The following is a 16795-nucleotide window of genomic DNA, read 5'->3' on the forward strand; positions in this document are numbered from 1 at the left end:
GAAGGGAGTGAACTTGTTAAGACCTGGATGTAAAGGACACCCAGTAATTACAGCTACTGAAACAATAATATCATTAACTCCCCAGAAATACTCTCACAGTGGTTCTTGAATGTCTGACCAAGTGGTAAGCCCTGTGCTCAGTAAGCATTTTCTACTTGTATACTCATATTGTATGCTTCAACGTTATTGCCATTAAATGCTTAATGCCAGATTATGTGGAGATCCTCTAAGTGAAGGTCTGGGTAGAATTTAAATTATAGCATCTTAAATTACTAGCATCTTACTGTAGCTCAGTAGTACATGTATTGATAAATAGAAAGAGACATTTTGTTTTCTCTGTTTAGCAGCCTGGGTCTGCTGCAAAGGTCAATAATCAAGAAAATGAGCACCATAAGGTGCTGATAAGGGTATTAAAATACTACAGGAAGGTAAATGATGTTTTATTTAGATCCCTACAGCCAATCCATCCTAGAGAGGCAGTACAGAAAACACACACTGGTCCCAAGAACTGCTGTGTAAAAGGTGATATCTCAAATCTAAAGATTTGAACGTAGTCTCCTTGCCTGCTTTAGTGAGATTTCCCGTCACCAAGAAAATCTGGGAAATATTTTTTCTGAAGCCAAGTCCTGAGCTGAGGTGTCTCTCTTTTCTGAAACCCTATAAAACTGATTGCCTGCCTTTAACTTTGTATGTGGGTAGATAATAATAGGTTTGGCAAAAGCTTTTTTTTGCAATTCCTGATGGACTTTTCTATTTTTATCTGCTTTTGCTTTCATGGAAACTCCCTCCATCCCCCACTGGAGAGAGACCCAGGAGCATTTTGCTGAGTTGGGGGCTTCTCCACTCCCCCCCTGCCCCAGGAACTACAGATGCTTTGTTGTTTGAGTTAATTCAAAAATGGACAATTTTAATCATACAAAAGTGTTACCCTCATACAATGACATGAGCAGGATTAAGATGAAAGTCAGTCTGTAATCCAGCATTTATTACTTGCAGCAACCAATTCCATAATGGCCCGTGTTCGACCGCGAGGCAGTGGCTCGGCCACCTGCCCTGGCTCTGAATCCTGAGGCTCACTTTATCTTTTCTGCTTTTCTCTGCATAGTAAATCTGTAACGCTCACATTTTAATTCCTGACAGTGGCAGAGAAGCCCTGGTATGGAAGTAATAAAGACAGTATTTCATTGTAACCTTGGGCTAGCCAAAACAACACAAATCATTTCACCCCAAGGCCATTAAAATGTCTTTCAAATACGGCATTAACTTTAAGCCCTGGTTTCAATCCAGGCATTATCTAGGCAGCCCCTCTTGTATAACTCAGCAAAATCAATAAATACCACCTAACATTTCCACATGCTATGTGAAGTGTGCTAGGTGATGTTACTTACCTGTCTTATTCTTTCACATTAGATGTAATTTATAACCTATGCATCTACACAAAGGACTTCTCTGCCAGGAAGGTGAAACCAGTAGGTTTCATGTCAGGCAATAGCAAATGGCAATTTAGGTGGTGAGTCAAAAACCCTAATATTGTTTTATCAGGGGGAAAATGGGAAATGAAGCAAGCAGAAGAAATGCAGAATGGTGAATGACACCGATTTTGGCATTTAATTATATCAAATTCTCAAGCTTTTCCCAACTGCACAGGAAACAACCTGGGGGTTCAGATACACTCAGTGCTCTGTTCTCATTGCTTAGAGGGGACTGGATCTGCATATAGCAACAATCAAACTTCATTTCATAATCTTAATTTCTTATGGACATCAGTGCTTTTAATTACCTATTGTGAAAACTGGTTTTATGCATTATTTAAGCTCAGTTCAGACAGGGTTCTAACACAATTTTATTAGCCAGTTTCCTGGCAATGAAATCCTTTAGAACCTCATGCCAGCCCAAAAGTGCTCCACATTTGCCTAATGCAAGACAGCCTATCTGTCCTGTGGCCACCAGGCCACCAGAACTGGCCAGCCTCTTCCCTGTTGGTAACACTATCAACACGACCGTATGGATGTGCCATGCCCGCACAGGAAACCCAGTGCTTGGGTTTGCCTGGAAAGCATCAGAGCAGGAGAAATTTGGGTGACTGAAGGAAATCATCCACGCAGGTGACTAACGTGAAGGAGGTGGCTCAACATGCCCAAAACATTCGGCACCACTCATGGTTTCCTCCATGAGTGCGTTTGTGTTCAGCTAACAAGATAGTGAGAGATTTAAAAGATCAAATACTCTTCCATCCTGAATTCAGAAGGGGCTTATTTTTCACTTTGGTATTTCTCTAGAGACACGTGAGTGAATTTTCATAGCAATTCTGAAGGAAATTGCTCATCTCTGTCCCGTTCTGCTGAGGGCAAGCCCAGTGCTACCTCATGAATGGCTATTACAGCACTTGCCAGTCATCTGATAGCTTCTGCTAATTGTAAAACTGCCTAAACAAAACTGGAAATTAAGAGAAGATGATCAGCAATGGTTCCTCTCAGCCAAAGCTATGGCCTATTTAACAAAAGATGTTTGGATGTGTGATTTCTATCGAGTGGTCTGAATCCAAGCAGAGGATAAATAGACGACGTAAAAGCAGTACTGTCAATATAACAGCTGCCACCAGCACTGAATTAAAGCATGATAAAAATATAAATGATAAGTGTCTTCAGACTGTTACATGGGGCCAAATGCAGTCATCATTGTTCATGCGGCTGAGCCAAGTGCAGTTGGGATGTTTTGGTGGGAAGGAGAAGGAATCGCTGTCCTGCGCAGATGCTCTGCAGAGCCCTCCAGATGCTGCTTTGGAGGGTAGCCCAGAGAGACAGCTATTTCCTCCACAGAAATACATGTAGGTCAGTGAATCTGCTGCACTATTTATGTAATTAGATAATTTCCGTAAGATTATTTTTTGTCCATCACGGTCTTCTATTTGCTGAGGTTAATAGGGAAGTAAATGTGTTTTCTGAAGCATAGAAGCTTGGCAGATAAGGACTAGCCCAAGGGCACATTCAAGACTTCTGATGATTAATTAATAATAATAATAATAATAATAATAATAATAATAATACTAACCATCATCATCATCATCATTATCATCTGTAGTTTGAATATGCATCAGGGCAAAAAAGAAGTATTTCCATTATCTACACAATCAATTACATTTTATAATTTAATTCTGCAAGACTCATACTGGTAACAAAGTCAAATTGCCACTAGAAAAATGAAGGAAAAAACCTAAGCCTGAAAAAAATTGCATTTTTCTACTGAAGATGATAAACACTACCTGTGCTTTGTCTTCAACAAACATCAGAGATCCTTAGCCCATGGATCTGCTGAGTAAAACAGCTCTCATGTAGACCCTAGCAACCCTGGTAGTTGAGGAAGAGTAATAGAGGCTGCTGGATTAATGATTCACTAACCTGATGTCTTAGGGCGAGGCAGGGCATGACATGAAAACCCTTTTGGAACCGTTATGTCAAAGAACTGCATCCAAATCAACGACCCTTACTCATATGCTAATCAAAAGCAATCAGTAGCATATTTTAAATAGTTTTCTCCATTACACTTACAGAGGACTGTGAAATGAGTCAGCATTAAAAATAGACTGTAAATAAATTAAGCCACATGGAAGTGCTTGGTATGTGCCCTGCACATGCACTTCACCTCTTAAAAAAATGACAGTATAAACATAAAGTCATGATAGGTAACACAATTACTCTTTAGTTAAGTACAGCTGGTGGTCTGATGGATTTAAAAAGCTCAAGAAATTTGAAGTGAAGACAGGCGTGATTACTCAACCAGAAAATAAAGTTGCAAGAGTGGAGAGTGTGGAACAAGATTGGAGAAATTATTAGTTTTGATACTGGTTTTAGTGATTATGCGATAAGATTGTCAATGAAATATTTATGCATGTAAAAGCAGAAAGTTTAGCATTTTATTTCCTTTTGGGGAAGACAGAAAATAGGGACAAATGGGGTATGACTGAAAGAAGATCACCAAAGTAATGTCTCTGCACCCTGAATTAGTGGGCTTTCGTCCTTACCAAAAAGTCCTGAAAAGTTGAATACCAATAATAATCTTTTGTCAATAACATTTCAACCATATTAAAAACAATAGATACACACATTTATCCTTGCTATAGGGTTCCATCAGAAAGATATTAAGGGAGATTGATAAGCTGCAGGTAGGTATTGCTTGTGATTGCAATAAATTAGTTTTACTCATATGGAACACTGTAGGTTTTATCCCTGTTAAATATTGTAAGATAAATCATCAGTAAACATGGTCATCTGATGGATATTTAGACAAAATAAGCTGGAACAATGGAAGGGGCAATAGCAACAGATGGCAGAGAAGTGACTGAACAATGTGAAAGAAGCTACCCCAGAAACAGCAGGAGAAAAGGGCCATTCTTACTCTACGGATAAGGTCCAAATGCTTCTGGTTCCAGACCATTATAAAGATCATAACATGAGTGACCCATCCTTTGGATAATACCTACTGGGATTTTCCTGAGAGGACAAACAGAGTCCCTCTGGCTAAGTCACAAAGCACTCTCCCAGATTAATACCTACTACTAAAACTCCACACTGGAAACTCTGTTTTTAATGAAGATGGATGTGCTAGATACATGTTTTGCTTCATGTCAAGTCTGCTCTCTAGCAATAGAAGGGACTAACCATATGATCCATCCAGCAAAAATACCTAAGGAATTTCCAGTGTAAAGACTGTTGGTTGTCCAGGCACTGAAGATCACCTTTGCTCACGCATCCTGCATCTTCAAGTCTTTCACGTTAACAGCAAATAATGCTCTAAGAGAGCGGCACCTTCTTTGCCAGCTCAGTAGTACTCTCAGTGCCCACCAGAACTTTAGGGACAGGGTTTTATTATTTTATTTATTGCGGGCAGAGCTATTCTGCATCATATTAAACTTCTTATAAGATGTTTCATTTGTCACGGTGAACATACACTCCGACTTTTTCAAGGATGCCATGGTCTTGTCACTTTAAATCTGAAGTATAAAAATTGTGACAAGTCCTGGACAACAGGTAGCTGTCACAGACTTTCTGTACATCCTTTTCTTCACACCAGGAATTCTGGCATGATCACCGCTAAGCTAACAAAAAGGTGTTTCAGAAGACTGCATTAAGCATAAAACAAAAGAAAGATTACAGTTACCTTTTCTTGATATGGCATGGGCATTGGCACTGGTGGATTTCAAGCCTTACCTCACATTTCTTGATTTCTAAATAAGATTTTACAATTTCCTTTTTACATTAGCTGTCTGAAGTTCACTGTAGTCCTTTGTAGGATAATTAAATGATGCTTATATGAAAGTAGTAATTCCATCACAAGATCCCAATGAATAAGAAAGCGAATCATCCCTGTCAAAATGCGCTGTTCCTGTGTATAGACAGCAGTGCCCAGAACTGATAACAGTGAGCTGCTGAGAGGTTTCATTCTTAGGGGTTCATACAAATTATTTTTTTGCTTTAGTACCATATTAAGTGGCACCTTTTGCATTTCATTTCGAATTCTCTTTTGCATGAAACCAAAGCCAATGCTACACATATGAAATGACCGTAACTCAACTAAAATAAATTAGGAAAAAATGGTTTATGATTAGAAGAAAATTGACAAAATTGTAAATCATGTATTTGTCTAGAAAGGTAGTTTTGGGGTTCACTGAAAGTAAGGATTAATGATTGACCCGAAGTAAAATCTGTTAGATTTGGGAACCGAACTTTCCCAAAAGTTCTTTATCATGATTTTGTGGAAGGGAGAGTCCAAGCCCAAGCTTTTTCTCCAAATAAAGCAAAAAAACTTTTGGACCTTTGGCTAGTTCTTTGTTTGCAAGATTGGTGGCCTGATATTTAAAAAATGCAGCTGAAGTGCCAAATGTTTGAAATGTTTGAAGATGTATTCCCTTTCAGAAGATATTTTTTAACTTAAAAGAAAGCCTTTCCCCAAAATCAATTTTGATTTAATATAAAATAGTAGGCGGTTCAGATTTTTTTAGAAAATGAGGGGGAGGGAAGGAGAATTGCTAATTTGCTCTGGTAATGACAGAGGATCTTTGTGATAATGGCATAAAAGTTGAAGGCAAAGCAATTTTAAAGTAGGATCCTGCCTTACAAACATTTTGTGTTTATCCAGTACATGATATTGTCGAAGTCATCCTGTTCTCGGAGCAGTGTTCAAGAGTTTTACACCACAAAGCTGAAAAGTGGGAGCTTTCCTTGTCAAGTTATTCCCATTTTCAAATATTGTTTAACAGCCCAAAGTGATCTAGCAATACTAAGACGTAAGGAGAGAGCTATGGAACAAAGTTATTCAAGGTAATGTAATATTTTCCATTAACAATTTTCATGTTGTGACATACTCCGCTCTGAGAAGCAACTGCCCTGGAGGCCAGGCTGAGCGTTGGAACTGATCACAGCGCCTTCGGCTTCAGCTTGGTGTTTGACTCAGAGGCACTGCGGAGGAAGGAGGGATGGAAAGAGCCTGCCGGTGCTGAACACCCCACGCAGAGCATGCACCGCCCACATACACCACAGCCGCGGGAGCATATGCTTGAAGAGGACACCCGTGGAACAACGCATGAGCAGAACCGCTTGCACACCTCACGCCTTGGCATCCCTCCCTTTTCCTCTTCTCCTTACGGGATTTCATGGGTCTTTTTCTTCCTGCGCTTAGCTCAGTTGCTCATCTCTCAGTCTCTATGAGTCACCTTCCATCATAGTGGCCTACGCGAACGACAGGTTCTGTTCATCCCTGCAGAAGTTCAGGGATGTAGCTAAGGGGAAAAGCCTGAGCTTTGGAGTGAGAAACAGAGAATATTTTAGCTAATGAATCAGACTAACACTGTGTGGCAGCTGAGTCCGGAGGCTTTTGTGCAATATCCTGCAATCCCATGCTGTTGAATTAGATGTTCAGGCCTGAGAGACCCCAAAGGCATTGCTTTGAATATCTCAGTTAACAATCCCACTGAACATTAAGGAAACTGCTAGACTTTGTCTTTCACGTGTCAGTGTTTGGTCTTGGAGAAATGTAGTCAGGGATGATTAGGACATCCAAAGTAATTGAAATGTTCTGCACACTTGGGCAGAGGGCGCAGGAATGTAAATGTCACCCCCGCCCTGGATCAAAAGGCAACGCCACCAGCTCCAGGTGGCTCCGAGTGACTGCTCTGTGGCAGACAAGTTGCTCTCACTCGGAAAGGATACTGCCCATTAATGTTGTCCTGTGTGCTGAATAGACCTTACTAATTACCTTTTCATCCTAACTGAGGCTTCATCTTAAGCGCTCCTTTTCAACGCCTTTGCCCTTTCAAGGGCAAGACTACCAAATAGGTGGTACATGAAGGGAACTACACACAGTATCAACTCATGAAAAATTCACTAGGGTGTCACCCTTCCCGACCACGCAGTTTAAAAGGATCTGGGATTTATGGTGGAATCAGGACCATTTTTTTGCTTCATTTCCCAGTCCTCATCTACTTACATACCTGCAAATACAAAATTCCATCTTATAATTAGTGATGAGACAAATCAAAGGGTGTGCACTTTAATGTGGCCAAGGCTAGGTGACAAATTTAATATAAAGATATCCCCAAAAGATTACAGCTTAAGCTTTTCCGCGGTCGATAGAAAGTGTTAAACATTCTTTAAAAAAAGGCAATTCCCTTGGATGAATCCCTAAATAGAGTTATGATTAAATCGGACATTTGGGAATAAGCTGGAAACTGGCAAATGCCTAGTTTAGATTTATGATTCGAAAGCCAAGTACCGCTGAGCTCAGCAGCAGTCCCCTGGCTCACGCCGCTTTTTATCAGTTACAAAACCAATCTGCACTGTATTTCAAACCTAACATAGGCACATGGGGAAATGTGACACATTTTGAACTTCAGGCTGAAATTTGATTTACTCAGGTGTGCATCCACCCCTCTCCTGCTCCATCATACTGGGAATTTTACTGGTTCATACTGGTACAGTTAAGGTATTCTCACCACATATTCATGACAATCCTGTCATATAGGGTATTTTCTACTCAGCCTGTTCTCACCCTTTTTTGATTTGACCTTCCTAGCTGATAGGAACAAAGGCTACCAGTGAAATCTTAAGTCTAATTTTGAAACTTCTGGGAGCCTGCACCCTTCCGCAGTTGACCTGCAGCAGACACCAGCCACCGAGCTGTGACAGCAAACGTTTACCTACCAACCCGTTCAGGTTATATGGCTGTTAACCACTCCAGGTCACTGTGAGAATAATCCATACAAGATTTTTGTAAATTTTCCTGAAAAGCAAAATTCCTCCATCATCGCAAACTTGCAGCATTATAGAAGTCACCTGTCCTCGGGCACAGCCAAGGGTGGGAGGGCTTCTGCGGGCAAGTGACACGTCCTAGCAGATCAGGTGAGCTGTCCCCCTTTCACTGGCTGGATGAAACTGCAGGGTAGCTCCAGGCTGGTTTTCGTTGGAGGTGCCCAATACAGGCAACAATTCAGTTTAAGAATGGATACATTTTGTTGGCTTTTTAAAAACAGTAGTTCAAAATAAAAGGATAGATACCAATCCTTAGAACTATTAACATTGCAGTCAATTGCAGGGTGACAAGTAATGATGACCTCAAATAGTCAAATGAACAACTTCAGGTAAAAACTAATTTAAATGATGTATTTCTGAGCCTTCTAGGATTTTAATTTCCAATCCATTAAAAAACCCAAGCTGCTTGCCAAGCTACCTGGTAGCTCTTATTTCCAGCTGAGATTTCCAGACTTTAATCACACCTCTGCTGAGATACTTTTGCAGAATTACTTTTTTAAAAATAGGAATATGATTTGGAAACACATATCCAGGGGTCCACAGAGGAAGCAGGCTACATTTCCTGCTTGCTTTTTATTGAACCACTTGTATCATAAAAACATTTTTCCTTCACATTTTGAACGCTGAGATATGAGTTAACAAATTAAGTGTGTTCCCAGTTTGCCCTCAGCCCAAGCCACAACTTCTGCCATAATTTATAGCCACAACTACACAGTGAAAATGTGCAATAACTTACAGCTGGTATTCTAAGTAATACAGTGTACAACCACGCTGTTGATATATGAACTAAATAGCATTTAGTTTTGGTCTGCCCTACCTATCCTCTTTGCACAGATGCGTTAAAAACAGCACTACCCAGCTGTAACTTGGAATACATCAAGGGTTTAAAATATTAAAAAATTTCATTTTTTAGAAAAGGTAATCACACTTCAGAGAAAGAGCAAGAGATTATAATGTTATCCATCAGGTTATAAAATAAGTGAAAAAACCAAAACCCAAACATGACTATGCCTCCCATCATCAGAGTATCCACTGGAGTTGTTCTTTTCCAAAGTTTAGATTAGGAGCTCTAGACAAGGCGATGAATGAATGTGCTGCAGTTTTTAGTAGATTTTTTTAATCCTTCATGTTGAGTGGAACATCGACCAGAAAGCTAAACCTGAACTCGAGGGCTGTTTTTCCTTTGCGGTAATGACTTTTTACATTTTCTCAGGTGAAAGAGTGAGCTAAACTTACCAAGGGAAAATTGAAGGACGGATGCAGTAGTTGTGTTAAGGCCAGTGGTGGTCTACAGGAAGAAAAGCAAACAGCAGAGAGGTTGCGTTAGATCAGCAAAACAATACATTCATCACTTGTTTTTCTTTGAAAGCATGGAAACTCTCTGGATACCTAGAACTCCAGTGCATAAAACTATTAATCGCCAACCCTTTCTGGTTGAGTGATCATGGACATTTCTGTTATGTCATTTTGATTATTGATATCTCATCATATGTCAAAGCTGGATTTTTTTTTCTTTTACTGTATTAATGTCTACAAACCAAGCACATTTATGTGAAACACTGGCGCTTGACCAGTGTTTAGAAGATTGAAAAAGTGAACCCTGTGGTCTATGGTCAGCTTAGTATAAATCTGTATATACAGAATGGTTTTCACTTACTTCTCCCAGCACAGAAAAAGAACCAAAAATGATCATAAATAGATAATAAAAATGATATTAAGTAAATCTAAAATAATAAAATGAAATATTAAGAGGGAATAACAAAATCTAAGTCTTCAACAGCAAATCAAACAAAACCTTGGTGATACTGCATAATATATACAATGAAATTTTGTAGTAGCATCTACACACTGTTGACATCCAACCAAGACCTAGAAACAGGCAGAAAACACTGAGTTGCTCGCTCTGTATTTAGCACAACCACCTTCCTTTGATGCCTTTCTTCCTCCCTTCTTTCAATGCCCCCATATTTCAGTAGTTCAAATTATGACTATTTTCCTGAAAATACTATAAGATAAAAAGCACTAGAGTGTTGTGAAGGACACCTATTTATTTTAAATTCATTTTGAAAGTTGGACTTAACAGTACTGCTACATAACAAGCAAGGCAGAAGCACTGCCTAAAAACACTGCATGATCTAGTTATTTTGTCAGAGCTGAAAAATCATTGCAACTGTTCAGCAAGCAGAAAGACCAAATGGAGGATCACCCCAAAAAGAGGAGACTCACAGTTTGGTTCATTCACTTTAGCAAAAGACCCAACAAAGTTATAATTTGTCATTATAAGCACATTTTAGAGGCTACATTGAAGAAGGAAAAATGTACAGGCTGAAAGACAATGGCAACGTTAGATCAAAAGAGAAAAGGAAAAAAGGCATGACCTGGCCAGACAGTAAGTTTACACAATCATAAAAGAAGTCATCTAATTGGAAGAACAGGGACAGCAAACACCTTAAATAAATTCATCTGATATTGTTGCCAGTGATGCCTGCATCCTAGATTTCAAGACCTTCGAGTTGTCCTCCCATGTCAGATCCTACGCACCAATAATTCATGTCATTTCCCATGACAGCAGCAACAGACTCTTCCATTGGATGTGCTCCTTGTGATCTGCATCCATGCACCATGTCATATCGTGGATATGCCACTGTCCTGGTTTTGGCTGGAATAGGGTTAAATTTCTTCCTAGTGCTGTGTTTTGGATTTAGTATGAGAAGAATGTTGATAACACACTGATGTTTTCAGTTTTCCTCCTAGTCCAAGGACAGCTCCCGTGCCTACTGACTGAGCTACGTACACAAGATGGGAGGGAACATAATCAGGACAGCCAGCCCAGCTGGCCAATAGGGTATTCCATACCATGTGACGTCATGCTCAGTATATGAACGGTAGGCGTGATCCAGGAAGTATCGATCGCTACTTGGTTATCGGTCAGCGCGGGTGGTGAGCAATTGCATTGTGCATCACTCGTTTTGTATATTCTATCATTATTATTATTATTATTATTATTTTCTCTTTTCTGTTCTATTAAACTGTCTTTATCTCAGCCTACGAGTTTTTCTCACTCTTACCCTTCCGATTCTCTCCCCGCCCCACCGGGGGAGGGGGAGTGAGTGAGCGGCTGCGTGGTATTTGGCTGCCTGCCAGCTTAAACCACAACAGCCACAGAGAGGTCAAACTTCTGAGCAAATTCAGCCCCAGAGGTAAGGTTCTGGGGCTAGCAGGCTTTGGCTACCAGAGCTCAGCTGGGAATCTGCATGGAGGCAGCTCCAAGTGGAGGTGGACTTGAATGATCCTCCTGCTTTGCTTATATGAGTGATGTAGAGGAAACCGAACAGTAGATAAGAATGAAAAACAGTGGTAATCAGCAAAATATAGATAAACATTTGAGCTCATGGACACTAAACCGTCATTTTCTAAAAAAGCCAGCACCCAAGTAAAGATTAGACTCAATGACCTGGAAGATGATACAGTCTTTCAAGCACCCATTAACTATGGCAGTATTACAAAGGCAATTTTATCAGTATTTTGTAATGATGAACAGTACAATTTCTGCATAATTTCCTTGAGTCACATGGTGAAAGCAGAGATTCTTCCATTATCAGGTATTCCTGCACTCTTTAATTATCTACTATGCAGATAAACATGAAAACTGGTGAGAGAGAGCTCTCTCATGTCTGAAGTCCCTTATTACGCTGTGCATCACTGCATGACACTGAACAAAAGCTAGTCCTAAATGCAGATGTTTTCTGACTGTTATTTAGGATTCCATTGACATAGGAGAAATGTTATCTCTCAGTCACCTGTATTGGTTTTTCTGTCTTTGGAGACTCCAAAAGAATTTCCATATCTTTGCAAATGTATATGCAGAATGTATATATATATGCAAAAGTATATGATTAACAAATTCCTAGGTGATAGCTCCCTCTACTCTCTTCCATGTATGAACAGCTTTTGGGTAGCTGCATGTTAAATCAGTTCCAATAGCTGACTTCTGTTAAACTATTAGTCTTTTTCCTTTGCAAGTTAGTTTTAATCTGGATCCATTTTCTGGTGTGGTTCGCCACGCAGCCCACCAATGCTTGTACGGATAGCATCTCTCCCCCCCGGCAGGAGGGGACAGGCAATGGTGTAGAAGACCAAAAGGGACTGGACTTCTTCCAGTGCCGGTGTGCACCAAGTTGAGGTATTCGTGAAATGAGGCCTTTGAAAATAATGGATGGAGACCTGCATGAGTTGGCATGAATTTTTGGTGTGTTTTGTTTCTTTTCTATATACATATTACATACGGAGAGGAACTTCTTATAAATATTAAAGAATGGGACCTCCACTGAAATGCACTGAAGATTAGCTGATAACAAGACTACATATGCTTTGGAAGGTGCATGGAAATTTAGGAAATTTATCACAGCTATTAATGTTCTGTGAACTAAGACAGATTCAGTGGGACAGATTCCAAAGGCCTCACGATCATCTCAAACCGCAAATTTTAAAATTACCTGAAAATTTGGCACTATCTGTACATAATGTTTACTTACAATACAGTTTTCCTCTCCATTCCTAACAGGTAATTTTAGTCTTTAAACAAACAAAAATAGGGAAGCTGCATTTACATAACTCCTTTAAAAATACAGTCACATCCCCATTTAAGTCCATTCTGTCAGGATCGATTCAGTATTAGGTATCACATTTATCATGCCAAATAATAAAGTGCTTTCTGACTTGAGTTATGAGTACCTGTTATATTAGTTTACATTCAATTAATTATGTTGTGCAAGCTCTCATTTGAAAATGAAACCCTTTATCAACGTTCAGTGGCCCATATCACCAAGAAATTAAATGTATCAGTTATCACAGAAGAGGCATTCACATAGACTTAAAATAGACTATGTGGTAAGTCATTTCAGTAATGCTTTAGAAAAAAGCGTCAGACATAATAAAAACTTTTTGCAAAGTTCTGCAAAGGACTACTAAGTTCAGATGCTGCAGAGGGGCTGGTAGGGAGCCTTTAAGTAGCTATTTTCCTTTGCTTGCAACGTCTCTGACACTATACATCTTTCCGGGATTTTGCCCGTGGTAAATTCTCGCCAATAGACATAGCCAGTCGGCATTAAAAAACCCTCTGCTTGCAGTAACAGGCAGCTGCGGGGAGGCAGGAGAAGAGAGGGAGGTCAAGGAAGCAAACCAGCAGCTGTCACAGCTGTTGATAGAATACATTTTGCAAATTCAACTCTTCTTGACTAAGTATTTTAAAGCAATAATGTGGCACTAGGAGCCAAGAACAGGAGCAGAGATTTCAAGAGCCATTTCAAGCAGGGACAGAATAGGATTCAAATAATAAAGGTGATAGAATAAAAATGCATAATGATTGGAGAAATGAAAGAGGTTTTAAAATTTGTGACAGGAAGAGATATGTTGTAAAATTGCCAAAACATGACTACAAATCAGAAACAGGTTGGTTCTCAGAAAATAGGGATTTAAACCTATGTCCATATTCAAAAATAAAACTAGGTCAGACCTCTGGCATGAACACCATCCTGTGCTCATCCAAAACGTTACGCCATTAGCATGTTCCTTCAGAAAGATTTGATTTTTCTGCAACGCTGCCATAATATTTATAAACACTTTCATTATTAGGCTGCTAACTGTTTATAAGCTTGATGATTTTTTCAGCTGATTATTTAATCACACCACTTTGGCATCATAATAAATTTTTCCAAGTTCCTGATGCCATGGTAGTGCTATTTTGCCACATGGTAATACGACAATTACAGTCCAACACCACATTTTGAAGCCAATTCATGATTACTAAGGGTAGTCTAAATTACATATCAGCAGGGAAAAGACAGCTAATTAATGACATTTCAAAACCCTCATAGCTGGGACCCTGGGTTTGCTAAATGTCATAAATAGATTATTTTTCAAGGAGTGTTACCTATGCTCAATACTGCAACTAAAAATGATTTAAAAATTGGGAAAAATATCCCAGTGGTGTGACTTCATTTTTGCACAGGACATAAAATAAAACATCTCTTCTCAAGGCAGTTAATGAAGCACAGAACATTCAAATAGGATTCAAAGTAGCAGAGAGGCAATTTAGCATCCCTGTCAGGATTCCCCGGCTGGAGCTGGCTGTGAGGGAAATGACTGAAATTCTCTTTTATCCGTAAAACCTCTGAACTAGTTTTATATGTGTTTATGACTTTCAGTCACCACACCAGCAATATCTACATTGCATTTGTGGAATTCCGGTCTCAGTTAAGGATGTAAAATTAACTCTGTTAAAAGAATTGTCAGTGTCCGAAATGAAGAGAAGATGCCTGTCCAAAACCACTCCTGGTTTATGGCTTTTTTCCATGTAGGGTCTTCAAATAGCTCTAATCAGCATCTCCCTCCACTCAGAAGACTATTGAAAACATGAAAATTAATTTTGAATTACACAGGCTTTGAGTTGGTCTTTTAATTTTACAGTTCTTTCCAAAACTCCTATTTTATTTTGTTGTAGCTAGCTGGCCAGCATCAGCTTGTGGGCATTGGGTATATATCTTTCAATTCATTTTCCACACCCAGATGATCCCAAGTTAACGCAAATTGCACCATGTTGTTTCTTACAGCAATTTTATGACCAAACTACCCCCCAATGAAATTAATTCTGTCACCTTCACCATGACTCAGTGTGTTACATACACTTTCCTGAGACTGGCAGGTGCTTGCTCCAGGCTGCACTTAAGTCTGTAAGATGCATTGTCCACAAGTGATGTTTTACAACCAAATTAACATTTGTCAACAGTGACAAGAAAAAACGGGACACAGCTAATAAAATAAGAGAAGGAAAATTAACCTTGTCTTTTTTTCATTGTCAGAAATAAAAAGAGAACGATGCCAGTTTGACAACACCGTTCTATTTCCTTGCCTTTCCAGTCTTTTATAGATACTTTAAATAACTTGGATGCACATCGGATCAAGAGACTTTCCCTTGCAAATGATTGCAATAACCTTTGGTTAGCATCTACAGTTTAAAACACCAGGATGTTCCTGGGGTGCTCTTCTATGGCCCTATCGCCTTGCTTAAGAGCCTCTCCGCTGAACACCAAACTTTCAAAGAACATCAACACCTCTGCAGCCGAGTCAGCCTCGATTCATAGCCTGCAGTCCCAGCCCCGGCAGATGAGCCAGCCTTCACTTACCAGTTCTCTGGGACCATATGGCTCACAGAAAGTGACGGCGCTGCCGTGCATTATCACACCGCACTGCTCTCCAACCTCGCAGTTACTGCATTCAGACCTGCAGGAAGAACACACCGTATTCAAAATGGAAATCAGAAACTGTACGTTTGAGACCGCATCAGGCTTGTAAACTGTAAAATAAGACCACTATATCTTGGCACTCAGACAGGTTGGGCTGTTTTGTTATCATGGTGCTGAAGGTAAAGAACAACTGTACGTATGATGCACTAGAGCTGCCTCTGGAAAAAGCCCCTTGCGAATAAGTACTTGCTCTCTGCTCTCTGTCCCCCACAGAAGGGAATGTCCCTGCTCGTCAACTGCAAAACGTCACACCATGGGAAACCAAGTTGAACTCTTATATGTATAATTTACCCTGAAGTTACTCTTCTTGCAAAATCCCTACTGCACATTTGATATACCGTATGTAAACCCACCATCGCGAAGTTACCGTGCAGAACAGCTCAGGAGAAGGGGCTAGGATCAGCCCCTCTCCAGCCCGCAGGGTTATTTACCCCAAAGTAAGACTCTACCTGCAACTGGGCACCAAGAGGTTGCTGCTGTAACACGGGTCTTGCTGCTGCTTTCTGTTTGTATTTGTCATACCCCATATTCCAAGTAACAGAGGCTTTTAGGGGAAAAAGTATGAAGAAAATCTCAGAGAGGCTGGTAAGTGCTGCTGAGCCAACTAACTGCACCTCTCCCGATGTTTCTTAATGTAATATGAAGGACTTAGTGGGCAGCCTGACTGCAGAGCAGAGGGAAAGGGCCCTCTCCCTCACCTTCGAGGATCAGGGTATCGGCTCTGGGCATGAGCAGCAGATTTTCCAAAAATTTTGGAGATGCTCCCAGCCCCTGACAAACTGCCTGCGATGGGGCTGACCAACACTGCCTTCAGGCATCCAGCGCTCAGCTTTAACATCAAACCTACAGGCAAACATTTGCTCCTGCAGCAACTCCACTGTAAGCAAGGGTGAACTCACTCCAAACCTTATTTCTTGCTGATTTTTGAATGTGCTTTGATAACTGGTACTTTTAGAGTTTTAAGTGCAATGGACTTATGTAAGGGGAGTTTAGGCAGTTTTTTTCTTTGGTTTCTCCCACACAGAGTGCCTCAGACTTGGCTATCCTTTCTGATGTATAATGTTACCAAAATACACATTCCCATATACACAGCCCAGATGTAGTTTAGTAGCGTGCAAAGGTTTGGTTTTCTTCTGTCTTTTCATTCTCCAGCTAATTTCTAGATGGCAGATCTTACAGGAAATTGGA

The 16795-nt window shown here is 40.1% G+C and overlaps 1 protein-coding gene across 1 annotated transcript in view; it reads right to left on the minus strand.

Moving 5' to 3' along the window:
• The window catches only part of RELN (reelin), a 299055-nt gene that overhangs the window by 140858 nt on the left and 141402 nt on the right, over nt 1-16795 (minus strand). The window contains exons 7-8 of the mRNA XM_075144890.1: nt 15488-15584; nt 9540-9591 (exon numbers count right to left, since the gene is read on the minus strand). Coding sequence (XP_075000991.1) covers nt 9540-9591; nt 15488-15584 — 149 coding nt within the window. The remainder of the gene's footprint in view (nt 1-9539; nt 9592-15487; nt 15585-16795) is intronic.

The sequence above is a fragment of the Calonectris borealis genome, chromosome 1 (genome assembly GCF_964195595.1).
Source record: "Calonectris borealis chromosome 1, bCalBor7.hap1.2, whole genome shotgun sequence".
NCBI classification, from domain to species: domain Eukaryota; kingdom Metazoa; phylum Chordata; class Aves; order Procellariiformes; family Procellariidae; genus Calonectris; species Calonectris borealis.